General features: G+C 49.2%; 1 protein-coding gene across 1 annotated transcript; it reads left to right on the forward strand.

Moving 5' to 3' along the window:
• Positions 1-634: 634 nt before the first annotated feature.
• LOC129336038 (guanylyl cyclase-activating protein 1-like) lies at positions 635-18,463 on the forward strand. The gene is made up of 4 exons (XM_054988995.1): positions 635-832; positions 11,173-11,322; positions 14,277-14,367; positions 18,333-18,463. The coding sequence occupies exons 1-4, from the start codon at positions 635-637 to the stop codon at positions 18,461-18,463; spliced, it is 570 nt and encodes a 189-aa protein (XP_054844970.1).
• The last annotated feature ends 357 nt before the right edge of the window (positions 18,464-18,820 follow it).

An 18,820-nucleotide genomic window follows, 5' to 3' on the forward strand; every position in this document is an offset into this window, starting at 1 on the left:
TGGACTAGGACATGGGAGGCTGAGGTTCAATTCCTTCCTCTGCCATGGAAGCTTGCTGGGTGTCCTTGGGCCAGTCACATGTTCTCAGCCTAGCCTACCTCACAGGTGGATGTAAGCTGCTATGGGTCCCCAATGGGGAGAAAGGTGGGGTATAAATGAAGTAAAAACAAATTTTAAAATCTACTGCAGACCAACATGGCTATCCCCGAAACTAGGTTATTCGGGGATGTTAGAGAAGACTGCTACAGGCCACAGGGTGTTGCTACCTGGGAATAATGATGGATATTGTGTGAAGAAAGACAACTCCCGTGAGAAGGAGGCTGGGTCCAGGGCCAGAATCTCATTAATCCCCCTGTCCTTTCAGAGTTGGCTCCCAAAATAGCAGCGTTTTCCCGGATTACCCTTTCCCCTTCTTCCCTGGAGGCTGTTTATATCAGTAGAAGCTTTAAGGCTTCTAAATTGGTCTCTGATCTGATTAGATGGCTGTAATTGGCTTGGGCCAGGCCTGCCCCCTCATTCCTCCCTGCAGGATGCTGTTTCCTGGCTAGGCAGAGCAGAGGGTAGCCAGACCCCAGTCCTGTAAGAGCTCCTCGTGGGACAGCGTGAGCGCCCAGGGCCCCTGTCGCCACGCAGCATGGGAGGCAACAGCAACAGCACCCTGGATGACCTGCAGACGGTGGAGATCCACCACTGGTACAAGAAATTCATGACGGAGTGTCCTTCTGGGCAGCTGACGGAACACGAATTCAAGCAGTTCTTTGGGCTCCGGGGTCTAGATCGAGAGGCGAATAAGTATATAGAGCAGATGTTTCGCACCTTCGACATGAACAAGGTAAGGCCGGGCTCTCGTCATCCAGACAGATCCACCAAAATCAGGGATGAGTTACCCCCAAAAAGTGTGTAATATTTTAACGGATGCAAAGGCAGCTTGGTGGTGCGTAACAAAATGTATGCTTTTTCTGTCCTGAGCAAGATTTGGAATTCTGCAGGTTTGTGGAATGGTTCTGCTTCTCACTTGCCTTACAAGCTGCTTGCTGGGCTCACCGTAAGTCAGTTGCAACTTAACGGCACATAAATGCATACATACATCGTTCGGGAGATAAGTGACCTCTGGAGGAAGCTTATTGGCTAGTTCCCATGATGTCATCCGTTCCCCCCAACCAGAGCAGTTTTAACTTACAAAAACTTTGATCAAGTGCAATAGGCTCTAGAAGTTTGTTTCTGTGCAGTAATCTGCCAGGAGTTACCCCTTTGGTATCTCCATTGAAATGAACAGTAGCGGTTCATTTCCCACTTCCCCAACAGTCCCCCTCGAAAATCCCAGAGCAACAGAGCTGTACTTTGCTTCAGCGAATCATACTTTAAAGTGCCAGGTTGCCAAAGGCTCTACTTTCCATTTCGATGAGGCTAGTTCAGGAGAGAGATGTGGAATGGAATGGTATAGCCCGATCTTGTCAGATCTCAGAAGCGAAGCAGGGTTGGAACTTGGATGGGGGACTATCAAGGAGGACTGCAGAGGAAGGCGCTGGCAAACCTCCTCTGCTTCTCACTTGCCATGAAAGCTTCATGCTGGGCTCGCCACCATAAGTCAGTTGTTGCTAGGGTTGCCAGCCTCCAGGTGGTGGCTGGAGATCCCCCGGAATCGCAGCTGGTCTCCAGGCCACAGAGATCAGTTCATCTGGAGAAAATGGCTACTTTGGGGGGTGGAGTCTATGGAATTATGCCATGCCAAGGTCCTTTCCCTCCCCAAACCCCACTTTCTCCAGGTTTCTCCAGGTTTCACCCCCTAGATCTCCAGGAATTTCCCAACTAGGAGCTGGCAACCCTAGTTGCAGCTTAACAAAATATAAATGCATATGTAGTTCAGGAGAACTTCCTGGTTGATTGTGTCCTCTAAGGTTATATGTATGAACAGAATGAACAGTAAAAAAATAAAAGCTCATTCAACATAATGGACAGAAGGCAAGTTTAAGGGAAACCAGTTCTTCTCTGGTCATGGTGTTTATCATTTCATTCTGCAAAATTTTATTTTCCTGAGTATTTAAATATGATATGAGCAAGCAGTTTTGTTGGCTGAATGGGAAAGGCTCATCCCAAAGCAGGAGCATCTCCCATTCAGCTCCCAACACAGCAAGGCACGTGTCCCAGAAGCACAGCACCAGGGCCAGTGGAGGTCAAGCAAGCTATAATGAAGGGCAAAGGAAAGGAGCGGAGATAATCGGGGTCTCTGGCCAGTGTTTCCCAAGGCATGCAAAAACCTGAAACTTAGCAGTCCCCGCCTGAGCAAGAGCCAGAGTTAGCAAACCTTGGGGGTGATGCCACCCTCCCAGGGAACAAGGCACAGCTGGTGCTGGTCAGTGGGGCCAGATCAGCTACCCCAGCTGCAACTGCTTGGTGCAACCCAAGACTGGGCTGGAAGAGGGGTGGGGCAGTAGAAGGAAGCCCTATAAAAGGCCTGGAGATCCCTCCAAATTCCAACTGCTCCCCAGACTGCAGGGATCAGTTCCCCTGGAGGAAACTGGCAGCTCTGGAGCGTGGACTCCAGGGCATTATAGCCTGCTGACATCCCTCCCCTTCCCAATCCCCCAGGAATTTCTCGACCCAGAGCTGGAAACCCTAGATGATGCCACATCCCCTCGGAAATATGGAAGGAAGAATCAGATGCAAAGGGGAGGGGTGCTTATTGTCAGCTGGAAACCACTGGTGCTCCAGAGCAGGAGTGATTCCGGAAACCCCTGAGGGCATCTGACGAAGAGAGCTGTGGTTCTCGAAAGCTTATGCAACAATAAAGTTGGTTAGTCTTAAAGGTGCTACTGGGCTCTTGAGTATTTTGCAACTACAGACTTACACGGCTGACTCCTCTGGATCTAGGACCATTTTAAATGTGAATCCTGGGATAGGCTGGCACAATTTGGGGAGTCTTCTTGGGACACAGGAGGGGAGGGAGGGTAATAACAGCAGGCGGCCTGGTGCCGCTTGCTTTTCTTGGGAAAACGTCCTGTGGATCTGTGTGCATTGGGGGCACTCTGCCTTGGATTACGTGGCCTGCCTTGTGGGGTGCTGGTTGTGACTTGAGGGCAGGTTTTTGGACAAAATGGATTGGTGATAGAGTTGCATTATGGCCCGGGAGACCGGGGTTCACACGAGGCCTGATCTTCTGTGAAGCTGGTTTATCCCAGCTTGATGATCCCGTGGGCCTCCCTGCACTCCAAGGCCTAGTCTTGTCTGGATGCTACGCTAAGGTTGCCATGTTCGGGTTGGGAAATTCCTGGAGATTTTGAGAGTGGAGCCTGGAGAGGGCAGGGTTTATGGAGGGGAGGGACCTCAGCAAGGGATAATGCCACAGAGTCCACCCTTCAGAGCAGCCCTTTTCTCCAGGGGAACTGATCTCTGTGGCCTGGAGAGCAGATGTAATTCCAGGAGATCTCCAGCCGTCCCCTGGAGGTTAGCAACCCTATGCTATTCCCAGTGCCTTCAGCCTTGTGAATGGGCCTGCTAGCCATACTTCGGAGGCCTGCTTCTGTTCCTGAGCTCAGTGTGTGCAGAGAAGCATGGCGGTTCCTCTGTTAAATGCTTCTCCTCCCATCTCGATTACCCCCAATTATTTGTTTTTTATTTTATTTATTTCAAATTTTTACTTTGCCCTCCCCGCGAGCGGGCTCAGGGTGGATAACAACATATTAAAATACAATAAAAATTCACCTGCATTAAAACATCATTAATGCCGTATCATGGATTGAGTGAAGCAGGTGGGCACCTCCACAGCACCTGCAGTGAGGAAGACCCAGAGTCCTTCTTTATATATCCCTGAGATATCTCAAAAGGAAGCACAGGATATAGTATGATTTACTATTCCATGTTATTAAAATATTTGTCCCCTGCCGTTCCTCTTGGCTCAAGGCAACTAAAATAAGGGATTCGCTATACTGTCAACTTTTTTTAAAAAAAAAAACTACAATTCCCATCATCCACCAGTACATTTTACATAAATCAAGAATCATACATCCAGAGGAGTTAGCCGAGTTAGTCTGTAGTTGCAAAATAGTAGAGCACGACTAACCAACTTTATTGTAGCATAAGCTTTCGAGACCACAGCTCTCTTCGTCAGATGCAACCGTTGCATCTAACGAAGAGAGCTGTGGTTCTCAAAAGCTTATGCTACAATAAAGTTTCATCTAACGAAGAGAGCTGTGGTTCTCAAAAGCTTATGCTACAATAAAATTGCATCTGACGAAGAGAGCTGTGGTTCTCGAAAGCTTATGCTACAATAAAGTTGCATCTGACAAAGAGAGCTGTGGTTCTCGAAAGCTTATGCTACAATAAAGTTGGTTAGTCTTAAAGGTGCTCCTGGACTCTTTAACAAGAATCATACAGGATCCTTTAAGGATTAAGCCATAATCAGCCTTTATGAAAGTATCCCAAGTTTGCCCCCTTACAAGACTGATCCAAGATCCATGCAGTTCAACACAGACCTGCAGCAATGGTCAGGGGTCCACTAGAAATTGGCCAGCGGTTGTCATGAACTGAGATCCACTCTCTGCTGTCTGCTCTCCTCTAATATGTAAATAAATAATGAAATCTACATTTTCAGCCCAAACACCGAGATTATGGCCATTTTATCACCAACAAACCAGCTCCGCATCCCTGCAAATTTCTATCTCCATCCCCTTCTAATAGGTAGACTGTTAAAGAATCCACGCCTATCGTGACCCCTAAACATGACCAATCCTGAGCCAGGCTCAAGCCTCTGTCCTGTGCACTCCAGCACGTGGATTTTTTCCACCAGAGCCTCTGGCCTCGCCTCAGTGCTCTTTATAGATTAGACACACACACACACACAGACAGATTTTTACTCTTTTGTTTAGTAATGATACCACAGCCAAGTTCAATTATATTAATTAACAATTAATTGAATGCTGATAGGCCTAATACAAGCAGTGACTTCTTGATTATGTGCTTGCTATCAGCAATTCACTTAGTTACTTTAGTTACATTGAGTGCTGAAAGCAAGAATTCAGAGCTCTGTCTCAGCAATAACGGGACAAGCTAGCATTGTGTGTGCCCGATATATATAGGCAGAAAGGAATTCTTAAAAGGTAACATAAATCAGACAATGGCTTATTACGTAGGGTCACACATGCACAATAGGGTTGCCAGCCTCCAGGTAGTGGCTGGAGATCTCCTGGAATTACAACTGGTCTCCAGGCCTGGAGAAAATGGCTACTTTGGGGGGGTGGACTCTATGGAATTATGCCATGCCAAGGTCCTTTCCCTCCCCAAACCCCACTTTCTCCAGGTTTCTCCAGGTTTCACCCCCCAGATCTCCAGGAATTTCCGAACTTGGAGCTGGCAACCCTAATGTGCAATGTAACAGGAGCTGACTTTGGACTAAAGAAGGTGACATGCGTACTGAAATTTCTAACTGCGACATAACTGTGAACTATTGTTATTAATTACACGGATGTATTGATGTCATAATTGCTATAAACGTTTTTCTGCTTAGGGGAGGGTCAGAGGGGAACCAATTTTCAGCATTTTGTTCTCTTTCCTTTCATTGCAATTAAAGTTCTAAAGACCACTCCCTCCACTCCAGCCCTTGGTGTCTAATTGGGAAGGGAGCAGAAGGCGAGCTGCTTCAGGCATAACAATTACATACCCACCTAGACAGCAAGGTACAGTCCCCAAAGAGGAAAACATGCCAACATTTAAACTGTAAGCTCTTTCTGGCTCCTTTTTGGTTTTACTACAAGAGGGTAGGGTCACCAACCTCCAAGTGAGGCCTGGAGATCTCCTGGAATTACAGATGACAAAAGTCAGTTCGCCTGGAGAAAATGGCAACATTGGAGGGCGAGTTGCATGCATTATAATTCACTAAGGTCTCTCTTCACCCCAAACTCCATCTTCCCCAGGCTCTGCCCCCCAATTGCCAGGAATCTTCCAGACTGGAGTTGGCAACTGTAGGTTAAAGGTGTGAGTAAAAGCACGGCCATTTTTCTCGCTTGCTAGCTTGAAACACAAAGCAGCTTTTACCTGGCCTTGCATGTATAACTGAACAGAGAAATGCTTAGCCAGCAAGACCAGAAGCAATAAACAACTGCCAGATGAAACCAGCCAGCTAAGGATAAGGAAGGGAACTGAGAGAAGCGGATGGGCCTTTTGTCTCAGCAAGAAGGTGATGTTTGTCTCAGAATGGAGCAAAGGGCATAAAAGATCCTCCCCGCCATTTTAGGGTGGGCTCAGAGTGTTTTTTCTTGCTTGAAACTCGGTACCCCTTTTATTCTTGGAATAAAATGGTTCTGGAGAACAGTAGAAATTCCAGGAGAGCTCCAGGCCTCACCTGGAGGTTGGCAACCCTTGGAGGAGTCCAGCCAAATTACATAAATGCCCCACCTTGGCAGGATTAGCTGTGGGGCACCGGAAAGCCAGTTCCTCCCCACAGCTTAAAGCGCTCTGAGCCCTGGCTACGGGCCAAGGAAGGGCTTTGATTTCTACAGGTTTTTCACGGGGCTGGAGGCCGAGGGAGGAGTGCGGCCAACTGACCTGTCCAGGCCACCCTCGCCTGCCCCGTGGCGCTCCAGAAGGCCAATCCTGCAAAGAGAAGCAGAAGGAACTGGGAGTGTTTGACCCAGAGGAAAGGAGATTACAGCCGCGGGACTCGTGGGGGAGAGAGGGGCTGTCTTCAGCTATTCATCCTGGAAGACGGGAAGAGCAGCAAAATGCTGGTGGCCTCCAGAGCCCCTGTTGATCACCCCAGGGGACCAGAGTTCAGGAACAGGGTTGCCAACATCATCCTGGGAAATTCCTGGAGATTTGGGGGCAGGGCCTGTGAAAGGGGAGTTTGGGAATTGCTTTCACCTAGAATCTTTAGTATACCATAGAGTCCTCCACCCTCCAATGCATCCATTTCCTCCCAGGGGACTGTTCTCCGTCATCTGGAGATCAGCAGTTATTCCGGGGGATCTCTGGGTCCCACCTGGGGGTTGGCAGCCCTGCCCAGGAGTGGACTGGCTCTTTAAGGCTCCTGTTGGGCCGCTTCTATGCAGCAGCCGGAAGCAAGCTTTGGATCCTGCCGGGCCAGCAGTGGCAACGTGGCTGGAGATCTCCCAGAATTACAGCTGATCTCCAGGCGACAGCGATCAGTTCACCTGGAGAAAACGGCTGCTTTGGAGGGTGGACTCTAATGGTATTATACCATTCTGAGGCCCCTCCACTCCCCAAGCCCCGCCCTCTCTAGACTCCACCCCCCAAATCTCCAGGAATTTCCCAGCCTGGACCTGGCAACCGTAGTTGCCAGGCCCCACTGGAGCACAGCAGTTGATGCTTGTCTTTAGGGTTCTACACGACTCCCGCTCTTCCCCAAGCAGGCTGGGACGGCTTTTGCATTTGAACTAAGCATTGCCATTTGCAGAGGTGGGGGAGGGCATTGGTCTGATGAGCGTGATCTGATGAGAGTGGGAGGAATGGAGGCCTGTTCTTTGTCATGCACAGATCGTTCTCTGCTTCAGTTTAGACACATGGGGATACCAAGACTCTACAGGCAGGGGTGGGGTAAGGGAGTCTATTAAAATGACCCCCTCCCCAAGCCAACTGTCTGATGTCTGGAGGGGATTTTCCGGCTGATGTGGCTGGTGTAGGGATCCCGTTCCCCCAGTGGGAGCAGGGGACCCCCCACTTTTGCTCTCCTCCCCCTGCCTCCACTGATGTCACCGCGCCGCCCCAGGAGCACTCCTGCGCTTCGCCATGAGCCAATTCGGGCCCAAACGGGCCTGCTGTGAAGCGAGCGCGCCCCCTGCGCCTGTACGGTGTCGTCACCAGAAGTGATGTCACCAGAACTGACATCACCACACAGCTGTGGGAGTGAAGAATGGAGGAAGCAAGAAGAAGGCAAGCGCCAGGTCTGGGTAAGGGGACCTGGCACCCTAGGCTGGTGCCCCTGTCGCTGCCCTGGTGGTCTTCTGGAATGGAGGAATGGCCTGGGCGGTGGGCACGATCCTTCCTGAGCCCCCTCTCTCAAGTATCAGAGCCCTCGTTCCCCCTTGGTTTACTGAGGGCCTGTAGGCACTGAAAAGAAAACAGTGATGGCTAGTGTGGGTGGCACTACAGGAAGACTCGGAGTGCATCCCATAAGACCCAGGCACAGCTCATTTTAAAGCATGCTCCATGGCTGTGATAGTGGCAAAGAAGCAACGCTTTCCCACCTCCGTTGCCTTTGCACAGTGTAGGCCGGTGGAGCACTTCTGGGTGGGCCGAGGCCGGTTGAGGTCCGACCTGCAGGAGGAATTGGACTGCTCGGTGGCCCCCTGTGACCGTTTTGCTCAGCATTTTGTAGATAAAAATCTCTTGCAGCCTTTCCGACTTGGACTCTGCATTAGCAATGTCAGGGTCAGATGGTGCCAGGGTGCCAACTTGTCCTGTGGTTGGAGATACTATTCAGTTTAGTCAGTGTGAGAATGTGGACAGGGTCTGTGGGGGGTTGAGGCCCACCACCTGCTTGCATGACCCTTGTCCTTCCTGGCTGCTGGCTGGCTGTCTGGGTCCAAGAGGTGGTTAATGCCTCCTAGAGGGAGGCGGTGGTCGCACCAATAGTGCACCTGCTTCTAAGGAATTCTACCTGAACCCAGGAGATCTTAACAACGATTTCCCTGTCTCAAATGTTCCATTCCTGAGCAAGGTGATCGAATGGGTGGTGGCTGGACAACTTCGAGCTTCCCTGGATGCGGCAAATGGTTTAGATCCTTTCCAGTTTGGTTTTAGGCCTGGTTAGGGGACCGAAACAGCCCTGTTGGATGACCTGTGCTGGGAGAGGGACAGAAGGAGTGCAGTTCTGTTGGATTCAGCGGTTTTCGACAGCGGTTTTCGACAGCATCAGTTGTGATGTCCTTCTGAACTACATTTCTGAGAGGGGACTGGGAGTCACTATTTTGCGGTGGTTCTAGTCCTACCTGGGGGGAAGGTTTCAGAAGGTGGTGCTGGGGGGCTCCTGCTCACCCCCTGGGGCTTTGGTCCGTGAGATCCAGCCAGGTTCCATCCCATCCACCCTGCTCTTTAACATCTGCATGAAACCACTGGGTGAGTCTTCTGGAGATCTGGGCTGGGTCATCATCACCAATATGCGGATGACGCCCAGATCTCTCTCATGCTTCCGGCTGATCACAGGGAGGTGCAGAAACCCTGCACTGGTGCCTGTAAGCAGTTTTGGAGGGAATGCAAGCTAAGAAACTGAGGCCTAGTTGTGACAAGACACAAGTGCTAATGGTGAGCAGAAGGTCTGCCCCAGGATTTAAGGTGTCACTTGTTCTGGTTGGGGTTGCACTCCCCTTGAAGGAACAGTTCTGTAGTTTGGGGGTGCTCTTGGTCCCAGATCTACAGTTGCATAAGCAAGTGGCAGCGGTGGCCAGGGGTGCCTTTTACCGGCTACATCTGGTCAGCCACCTGCGGCCTTTCCTGGGCAGAAAGGATCTGTCCAGTGTGGTACATGCCCTGTTTATGTCTAATTTAGATTACTGAAATGAGTTCTACCTGCCCTTGAGAAATAGTCAAAACTTCAATTGGTGCAGAATGCGGCAGCCAGGATGCTGCCTGGAGTGGGTCAAAGGAACCATATCACGCCAGTCCTAGCTCATCTACACTGCCTCCCAATTTGTTTCTGGACACAATTCAAGGTGCTGGTGCTGAACTTTAAAGCCCTACAAGGTTTGGGAAGGGGACTGCCTACTTCCTTATGAATCCACCATCCAACCTCTGCAGTCGTCTTTGGAGGCCCTGCTTCAGGCACCCCCCCCCCCCCACTTCTGAGATTAGGCAGGGGGCAACCCAGGACAGGGCCTTCTTGGTTGTGGCACCAAAACTACTCCCAAGGAGATTCACCTGTCCCCTTCTATTTTCATCTTCTGCCAGTAGGTAAAGAAGTTTTGTTTCACTTGGCATTCCCTCAGTAATCATTCCTCCCTCCCTGATGTTTTAACTGTTGTTTTTAATTTTTGTATTATTTTAAGTTTTGGTTTCAATGATGTATTTATGAGTTGGTTTGAGTGGCTTTTAAGATGCAGTTTTAATTTGTATGTTCATAGAATCCTAGAATCAGGGCTTTTTTTCAGCTGGAACGCGGTGGAATGGAGTTCCGGCAACTCTTGAAAATGTTCCCATGGCCGGTGGCCCCGCCCCCTGATCTCCAGACAGAGGGGAGTTGACATTGCCCTCCGCACCCCGGAGATCAGGGGGCGGGGCCACCGGCCATGTGAACATTTTCGCCGAGGGCGATTTAAACTTTTAAAAACTCCCCCCCCCCCGTGTTCTAGCTGACCCAAAGTGACGTCATTGTGCAGTCCTGAGTTCCACCACTGAGTTCCACCACCTCTTTTCCCAGAAAAAAAGCCCTGCCTAGAATCATAGGTTGGAAGGAACTCCAGGGTCATCTAGTCCAACCCCATCTAGTCCATGTTTTAATTTTGTTAGCCACCTTGGTGGCCCTGGGAGAGCAGAAATAACAACAAAAAACAGCAACAGTAATACCGCTACGTCCATAGTAGGGTTGCAGGACCTCTGCCAGGGCTGCAGGGGTGGCTTGCCAGCAATGGGCAGCAGTGACAGCTATGGAGATTGCCTCTGGCTGGGTCCAAGCTGATCTGCCTCCGCCGCATGGAGTGTGCCACAGGGGCCGTGCCACCCAGGATGTGCCTGGGCCATTGTGATGTCCCCGTCCGCCCCTGCTCACCATCTTGCCGTGCAAATGCCCAGGAGGAGGCAGGAGGTGCAGCTTAAGGCCAAGCAGAGGGATACTCAGTAGCTCAGGAGTCCCGTGCAGCAATTTGACACGGCGCTTGTGGCTCTTCTGAGCACTATTCCCCCATGTGACACCTGCCCCATGTCTCAGGAAAGAGGACCATGGGGTGGGTTGGCAAGTGGTTCCCACCTTGAAACCGGCGCTACAGGAGAAACAGAGAAGTTGTGAGCCCCCCTGAGGTGTTGGCCTTATTTTGGCCTTATGTCAAGGACGGAAGTCCACATGGCTGTTGGGGCTGAGGATAATTGTAACGGGGGCTCTTCATGAGCAGGAGAGTGAGTCCTGCTTGCTTGTGCGGGGCAGCAAAAGACTCCCCCCCCCACTATCTAGATTTCTTGGCTCTGTCCTCATAATTCTTTGGCTCCCCCTCCCTTATCCCCCCTCCCCAGGATGGCTACATTGACTTCATGGAGTACGTGGCTGCCCTCAGCCTCGTCTTGCGGGGAAAGATGGAGCAGAAGCTACGCTGGTATTTCAAGCTCTACGACGTGGACGGCAATGGCTGCATCGACCGACAAGAACTGCTCAATATCATTAAGGTAAAGGCAAACTGTGTGGCATGGTTCCCCCATAGGATGGCCATGGGGGGGCATGGGAGCTAGGGTTGCCAACTCTGGGTTGGAACCAACCTCACTCAGGAAGCTCAAGCGACCCGGGATAATTCAGGCATCCTCTTCGTTGAGTGAAACGCTGGTTATTTTATCTTATGTCCGTTCACACGGGCCTCGTTCCCCAACGACAATTGCCTCTAGACCTATTTTCCATGGTAAGTTTCAGACGGATCCTCTGGGTCAGCTGGCTGGATCCACCAGCAGTTTTGCTCTACAAGGGGGCTGAGCAAGAGAAGGCAGAGCCGATTTACACTCACAAGTAGCGGCATTGCCACAGTGATTTGTAGCTGTGTCTGCACAATAGAAAAGAGCCCTGTGGTGCAGAGTGGTAAGCTGCAGTACTGCAGCCCAAACTCTGCTCACGACCTGAGTTCGATCCTGGCGGAAGCTGGATTCAGGTAACCGGCTCAAGGTTGACTCAGCCTTCCATCCTTCTGAGGTCAGTAAAATGAGTGCCCAGTTTCCTGGGGGTAAAGTGTAGATGACTGGGGAAGGCAATGGCAAACCACCCCATAACAAAAAGTCTGCCAAGAAAACGTCGTGATGTGACGTCTCAGTAATGACTCGGTGCTTACCTTGACCTTGACCTACACAATACATGCTCAACATGATCATCATGCCTGGAACCTTCTCACAGCCATTCTGGGGCCATGCCATGAGATGTGCAGATGCGCTGGAGTTCAGCTGCTGGGATAGTGTGCAAGATATTTTGCATGTTCTTATGCTAATGCGCTAACTCACAAGTGTTATGCCCTGAGAGAACTGCTAACGTGCCACAAATACTCACCCTCACGCACAATACATTGGTTAAACAGTTGAATATTCTGTGAGCCCAAAGTGACGACCCACAGAAGATGTTCTGCATGATTATGCGCCTGAGCAGGACTCATAAGGGATCTTGGAAAAGGGAAAAGAGGAGGGGAGAAAAGAAGGAGGGGAGAGAGAGAAAGAGAGAGAGAGAATGAATATGTTATGCTGGCTCAGTGTAATCCAATCATTGACTCAACAAGGAAATACATTGTGGAATTCAATGCCAGAGGATGTAGTGGTGGCCACAAGAACATAATATGGCCTTAAGTCAGATACATGAAGGAGTTTCAGGTGGGTAGCTGTGTCACAGTAATACAGATTAGAGCGCATTATACTAAAGCAATGTATTCTAATGAACTTCTGAACTCTGCAGGGACTCTTTTGTAGTTTTTGTTCTCACTTGTTGTATAACCAACACAGATGTACTTACATCTTTGACAGCTAATCCTACTAGATAAAAGGCAAGCCGTGTTGGCGATGACTCACTTTCTATTTGAGGCCGCTGAGAAGTGCCTGCTTGCCGCCAGAAGGAGGACTGCCGAATCAACGGCCTGAGCACTTCTCTCCTCAGCACCCTCCTGCTCTGGCCTCCAGGCTGTTGCGAAGCGCCCGCTTGCCACCAGAAGGAGTGCTCAGGTTGTCAGTTTGGCAGGCCCCCTCGCAGCAGCGAGTAGGCGCTTTGCAGAGGGCCCCGGACCAGAGCGGGAGGGCACTCGGGAGAAGAAGAGTAGAATATTAATGACCAACAACAATTTTTTAGAGCCCATTGTATGTTTTCACACAATGGGCTTTGTTGCTAGTTAAAAATAGTGGGCAGTATCTAGATTAATGGACCTGAATGGACCAGAGCTGATCTCCTCACTTAACTCTTCCTGTCATTTTTCACAGATTTATAATTTTATTTTGCAAGTTGGATATAACGTCACTTTTTGGGTAATTAGAATGTTATACAATAGAAAGTATGAATATTTAATTAAGCATTAAACCAATGTGTTTATTCTAACACATAAAAAAGATCTTAGATCTTTGCATAAGATAACCTATAAAAGGGCCAACTCAGAGAGTACGTCAGAGTTCTGACTGAAAGAAATCTCATGAGGACTTAGGTGAGAATTTTACCATTGCTATGGGAATCTTAATGCATTTCATAGAAACTTTGCTTGTTTTAAACTTAGAGTTAATTAGGAAATGTTAGCAAACCTAATTCTTATTGCTTTTGATATCTTTAAAAAGACGAGAGTGCATTTCAATTAAAAAGATATAAATAAACTCTAGAAGGACTCTGTGTGTCTTGACGGGGAAACATTTTGCAAGAAGAACCCTACAAATAATTTGTACTGATTAGCAGCCTTCTTTAAAAAGCAAGTTCTATTTTGCACGTCTTGACTAAGTGCTGAAAGCTGTCCAAGGGGAACGATAAATCTTTAGTCTGAGGCAGTGGAAGCTTTAGTAAGACACGGATAAAAATCCATTACAGCTGTGTTGGTCTGCAGTAGAAGAGCAAGACTCGGGGTTCGGTAGCACCTTAAAGACCAGTGAGATTTCCAGGATAACTGGAAATGTAGTTGGCCTTTAAAGTGCTATTGGACCCGAACCTTGCTCATCCACAAAGGAGAGTCCCATCAACGGCTACTAGCCCTGGTGAATGAAGTGAGCCTCCATGTTCAGAGGTAGCCAACCTCTGCACCCCAGTGCTTGTAGGTAACATCAGGGAAGGCCTCTCCTCCTTGTTTGTTGGCACTTCAATGGGACTGCTTGGCCACTTTGTGAAACAGGATCCTGAACTAGATGGACCCCTGGTTTGATCCTGCACCTCTTACGTTCATCATTGCATCAGGACCAGAGGAGGGGGATAGTCAGGAGGCCTTCTTAGAGCAACTGCTGCCTCTTCCGGTGGCTGGCGGGGGGGCTTCGTCACACCAGACTTAGCCTGGATTTTCACACTGGCTGTTTTGCCATTGTTCTTCAGAGTCCATTTATTTGTTTTCACTGCATTGTCCCCGCCCTGAGTCTTCTTGGAAAGTGTGGACGATTAATCTGAATAAGTGAGTGATAAAAATATTCCATTGCAGGCAATCCGTGCCATCAACGGCTGCAACCACGAGACGACTGCCCAAGAATTCACCAACCGTGTCTTTGACAAGATTGACCTCAATGGCGATGGTGAGAGCCCAGAGCCTCTCCCTTGTGCCCCCTCCCCACCCGGGGATCTCCGCATCCCATCTGCTTCCACCTTCATTTTCGCATGGCACCCAAGGGTCTCATCCTCCCTCTCACCCCCTCGTGGGTTCCTGATTTGAGAGCTGAAAATGTGTTCTGTCTCCAAAACTGAAACTGTTTCCCCCATGCCGCACTGACCAGCATCTTTGACCTTGCATTATTTGTGCTGTGTGCAGATGTTGCATAAATCACACAGTAAAGAGAGCAATCTGTTGGGGAACCTCCACACTAGCTGTTCAGTCTGGAAATGCCATTGTTCGTTCACTCAGCTTTTGCAGAGAATCCAGATGACATCATCTGCCTGTGGTGTTCCAATGTTTTCCCTGTTGCCCACCTGACTTTTTCAGACCAGATTTTCGGCAGGATTTAAAAAAACTAAATGCAGCTTTACACCTGCAAGGTGAATGCAGTACAATTATATAACACAATAGGATCTACCTATGGATTTTCTGGGGATTTTCATGGGGAATGTATCATTATCTAAATCATACCTAGAACCCCAGTTTCAATTCTTTTTTGCAGCTGACAATGAGAGAAAACTTCATCTGTGCAAAACAACCCTTGTACAGAGAGTTCCACAAAAATATAGCCTCCTGCTTCTCTTCTAATTCCCCCCCTTTCTGGTTTTTTTTTCCCTTTTAAAGAAAATGGTGGGGTGCTTCTCTTGCAGGCACGCGTGTAGTTGTAGTCAGCCTTAGTTTTGCATCATGAGGACAATCACAGTCTTTCTCCCTTGGCTATATTGAACCTTGAAACTGCTGAACTGTATTTTAACCAGTAACCCACATTTCCTCTTTTCTCAGTTCACGTCCTGTTAAAGTTCAATGTTCAATCAACAGGACTGAAGTTACAGATGAGGGAGAGAGAAGAAAGACAGCCCTGAGCAGGCGGGGGGGGGGGGGGAGCCATGGCCGGCCAGTTTTTCGAGCACTCTCGGTTGATTTCCGAGTCCTGCTCCCAGTACTCTGCTTTGTGAGAATCAGGATGGGAGGCGGGATGCAAGATGCAGCTACTCCCCCATGCATTGATCAAGTCTAACAGTGCACTTAACATACACTGACCGCATGGAATGGAAGTGTTGGAGAGGCCAGCTGTGCTGCGTGAGCTTCCGTGCGTACAATTTTCTCACAATTGGCTCTGCTCAGACTTTCAGAGGAATCCGTGGAGGTTAGGGGCAGGTGCAATGGATACAGTCCTGAAACTGCTCCCCCCTTTCCAGGAGCTTCTGCAAGGGGCTGCCCTCCTTAGCCCTCTTCAGTCGTCACAGTTTTAGCACTCCCCCCTCGCTTTCTGGGGGAGCGCACAACGTGCGGTTCTGTCAACTTGTGTGTTTGCCCTTTCGTTTAAATAGGGCAACACGGGTATTTTTCAGCTTTGGTACACACAAATGCATACCACCCACAAAAACAATCATGGGGGGGGGGTTGTGAGGATAAAAACTCAGGAGAGGCGAATGATGTAGCCCCTTTGGGTCTCCCTAGGGGAGAAAGGCGGGGTATTTATTGATTGACAGCATTTGAATCCAACCTTTCTTCCCCCACGGAGCCACTAAGGCAGCTTAACAATTAGAATAAGCATTATGAAAACACATCATGAAAACTAAATAGATATGTAAAAGCACAGGAAAGCAATAGCTAAAGAATAATTAAATAATAATTAAAATATAGGGCAGTAAGGAAGGATTATTGAGGGAATGCCAGATGAAACGCAAAAACTTTTACCTGCTGGTGGAAGACAGTGACAGAGTGTTGCTAGGCATGGCATAGCAACCGGCAGGAGAAGGGGAGGGGACATGAGTGACAACCTTCAACAACGGCATGACATCACTTCCAGGAGAACCCAGAAGTGACCTCATACCACTCTAGGAATCCCCCTTTGTGGTGATTCCTAGAGAGGACTAAGGTCACTTCCAGGTTTTCCCAGAAGTGATATCACGTCATTGACCTGACAACCTTTTTTTTAAAAAAAAAAATATCCAGCTGTTGCAGGAAAAAGGAGCGTGGGTAGAAGATCCCCTTGATGACAGAAGGGGGAAAGTGTGGGGGGCATTTACCTGTGGCAGGGGCTGTGACTGGTGACATAACTACATCACCGGTAACACACTGATATAACTCATGTGCCTGGAAGTGAGATCAACATGTTGCTACGGGATGCTGGGGACCCTGATATATGGGCAAAACGTTGTGCTTAAACCATAGAGTTTTGCCCAAATACCAGAGTGTCCCCAGCATCCCCCAGTGACATGCTGGCATCACTTATGGGCACCACAAGGAGTGACATTAATGGATCGCCGTGCAGCCCATCTTCCCCTCAGTTTCCTGCCTTTTCTCTCAACTGGCCACTTGAGCAGCTGTGGGAAATACTCACTGGTGTTGAGGGATTTCCTGCCAGTATTGGAGGAATGGTAACCCTAGACAGGCAAGTCTCTCTGGGAAGAGAGTTCCATAGTTTTGGTGCCACTACCAAGAAGGCCCTTCTTGCATTGCTACTTGCCTGATCTCAGAAGGTAGGGGCACCCAAAGCAGTATAAAGAAGTAAATGAAGTATAAGTAAATAAATAAGTTTTCGCACAAAGTGGCGATTGTGTGTATGGGGCATGCTCTTCCAGTGCTTGAGGTAGGAGACCCAAAGCCATAGTGACAGGAAAGGGGTGCTCCCCCTTTGCAATCAGATTCCCTGGCTGGCTTTTTGCACTGATGAGTTTGGCCTTCCTTGACACCATCCTTGGAGTGCAAGTGTGCTTCAAGAAGCCTGTGTTCTCCTCCCAGGGGTTCTCCAGAGAGAAGATTCATCGTGGCTGGCACAAACGTGTGCGCCTGCCACCCAGCCAGTGCTGATCTTGTGCAATGCGCAGGGCAGTGGGGCTGTGCTCAGACCACCTCCATGTGCACCCCCAGCCCTGCCCCAGGAGCTTCTGCAATGCTCAGGGGGTCCCTGGAAAACACTCAGGGGTGATTCAGAAGACCCATTGGTGTGGGAGGTTTGAAGACTGCCACATCCCTTAAACGGCACAGTTCACCATTTAGCCAAGGCTTTTGAAAAGCCCTTACACGGGCTTTCTCTGTGGTGGCCCCTATCCTGTGGAATGACCTGCCTGAGGAGGTCAGGAGAGCCCCCACTTTCCTGGCTTTCTGTAAATGATGCAAAACCGAACTATTCAAAAAGGCTTTTCACTCAAATGGGAGGGCTGAATTGTAGGGAAGGGGTCTCAGATGCTTCGCTAATGAGTTGGGGATTATAGACTTCATCACCATTTTTGCCTTACGTATTATCTGCTGCATTAAATATGTACTCCTATGTGCCACCAGCGCTCCATGTTGTCTCATGTTAGTCCTAGAATTGATTATGTTCTGCCTCGCTATTTTTTCTGCTCTGTATTGGATTCTTGCTAATGCTATGTCTTTTAAACCTGTATCTATTATGCCCTTGATACTGTATGGAAATGTCCTTGATACTACATTGAAATGTCCTTGATATTGACTGTACTAATCTCATACTGTGTAATCCGCCTTGAGTCTCAGTGAGAAAGGCGGACTATAAATGACATAAATAAATAAAAGCTGAGCTTGCTAGACCAAATCCATACTTTCCAAGAGAACCCCCCCAGAAGTTAATAAAAGGAAGGCTTGCCCCCCCAAAACTGCTAGACTACAAGAGTGCTCATTGCAAAGACAGTTGCAAGCAGAGATCAACTTCCCTGCAGTGCACAGCCCCCTCCTCACTGTGCCCCCCCCAGCCAAACACCTGGCAAGCTTAGACGTGCCCAGCATCCTGCTTTTGGCCACCATTTGGGAATACAACTGGATGGAAGCCGGCTTGCTGTGGAGGGGGGTGGGTGGAGGGGCTCGGTTGGCAGGGGGGGGCTTTCCTCTCCTCCACATTTTCTGCATTTTTTATGTCTTCCACAGGTGAACTTTCACTGGAGGAGTTTGTGGAAGGGGCAAAGGAAGACAAGGAATTCATGGACGTGATGATGAAGAGTCTGGATCTAACCCACATCGTAACCATGATCAACACCCGGCGGCGCAGCAGTGTCTAATGGGGGTGGAGGGGGCAAGGTTTTGCAGAAGAAACCAAGCGGACGCTGTAGGGAAGGGAGCGTGAAAACGAATCATCGAGACCCCCAATGAGAGAGGGGCCTTTGTGGAAAAAAACACTTGAACACTTCGTGCATGTCTGAACGGTCCACAGACAGCTTTCTGCAGAGCACTGTCTTGTGGCATGTGATGCACTGTGATTTGGCCCGCCTAGATTTACTTGCGGGAGGCTGGTGGATAAGCTGTCCTGCCTCACGGCTGCGGGCTGGGCTAGATGACCTTCTGGTACCTCCCCATTCTATGGAGTCTGCTCACTATGAGATTTTCTGTGTGTGGAAGCTCAGCTTTTAGACCCTGCT

The sequence above is a fragment of the Eublepharis macularius genome, chromosome 9, assembly GCF_028583425.1.
Source record: "Eublepharis macularius isolate TG4126 chromosome 9, MPM_Emac_v1.0, whole genome shotgun sequence".
NCBI classification, from domain to species: domain Eukaryota; kingdom Metazoa; phylum Chordata; class Lepidosauria; order Squamata; family Eublepharidae; genus Eublepharis; species Eublepharis macularius.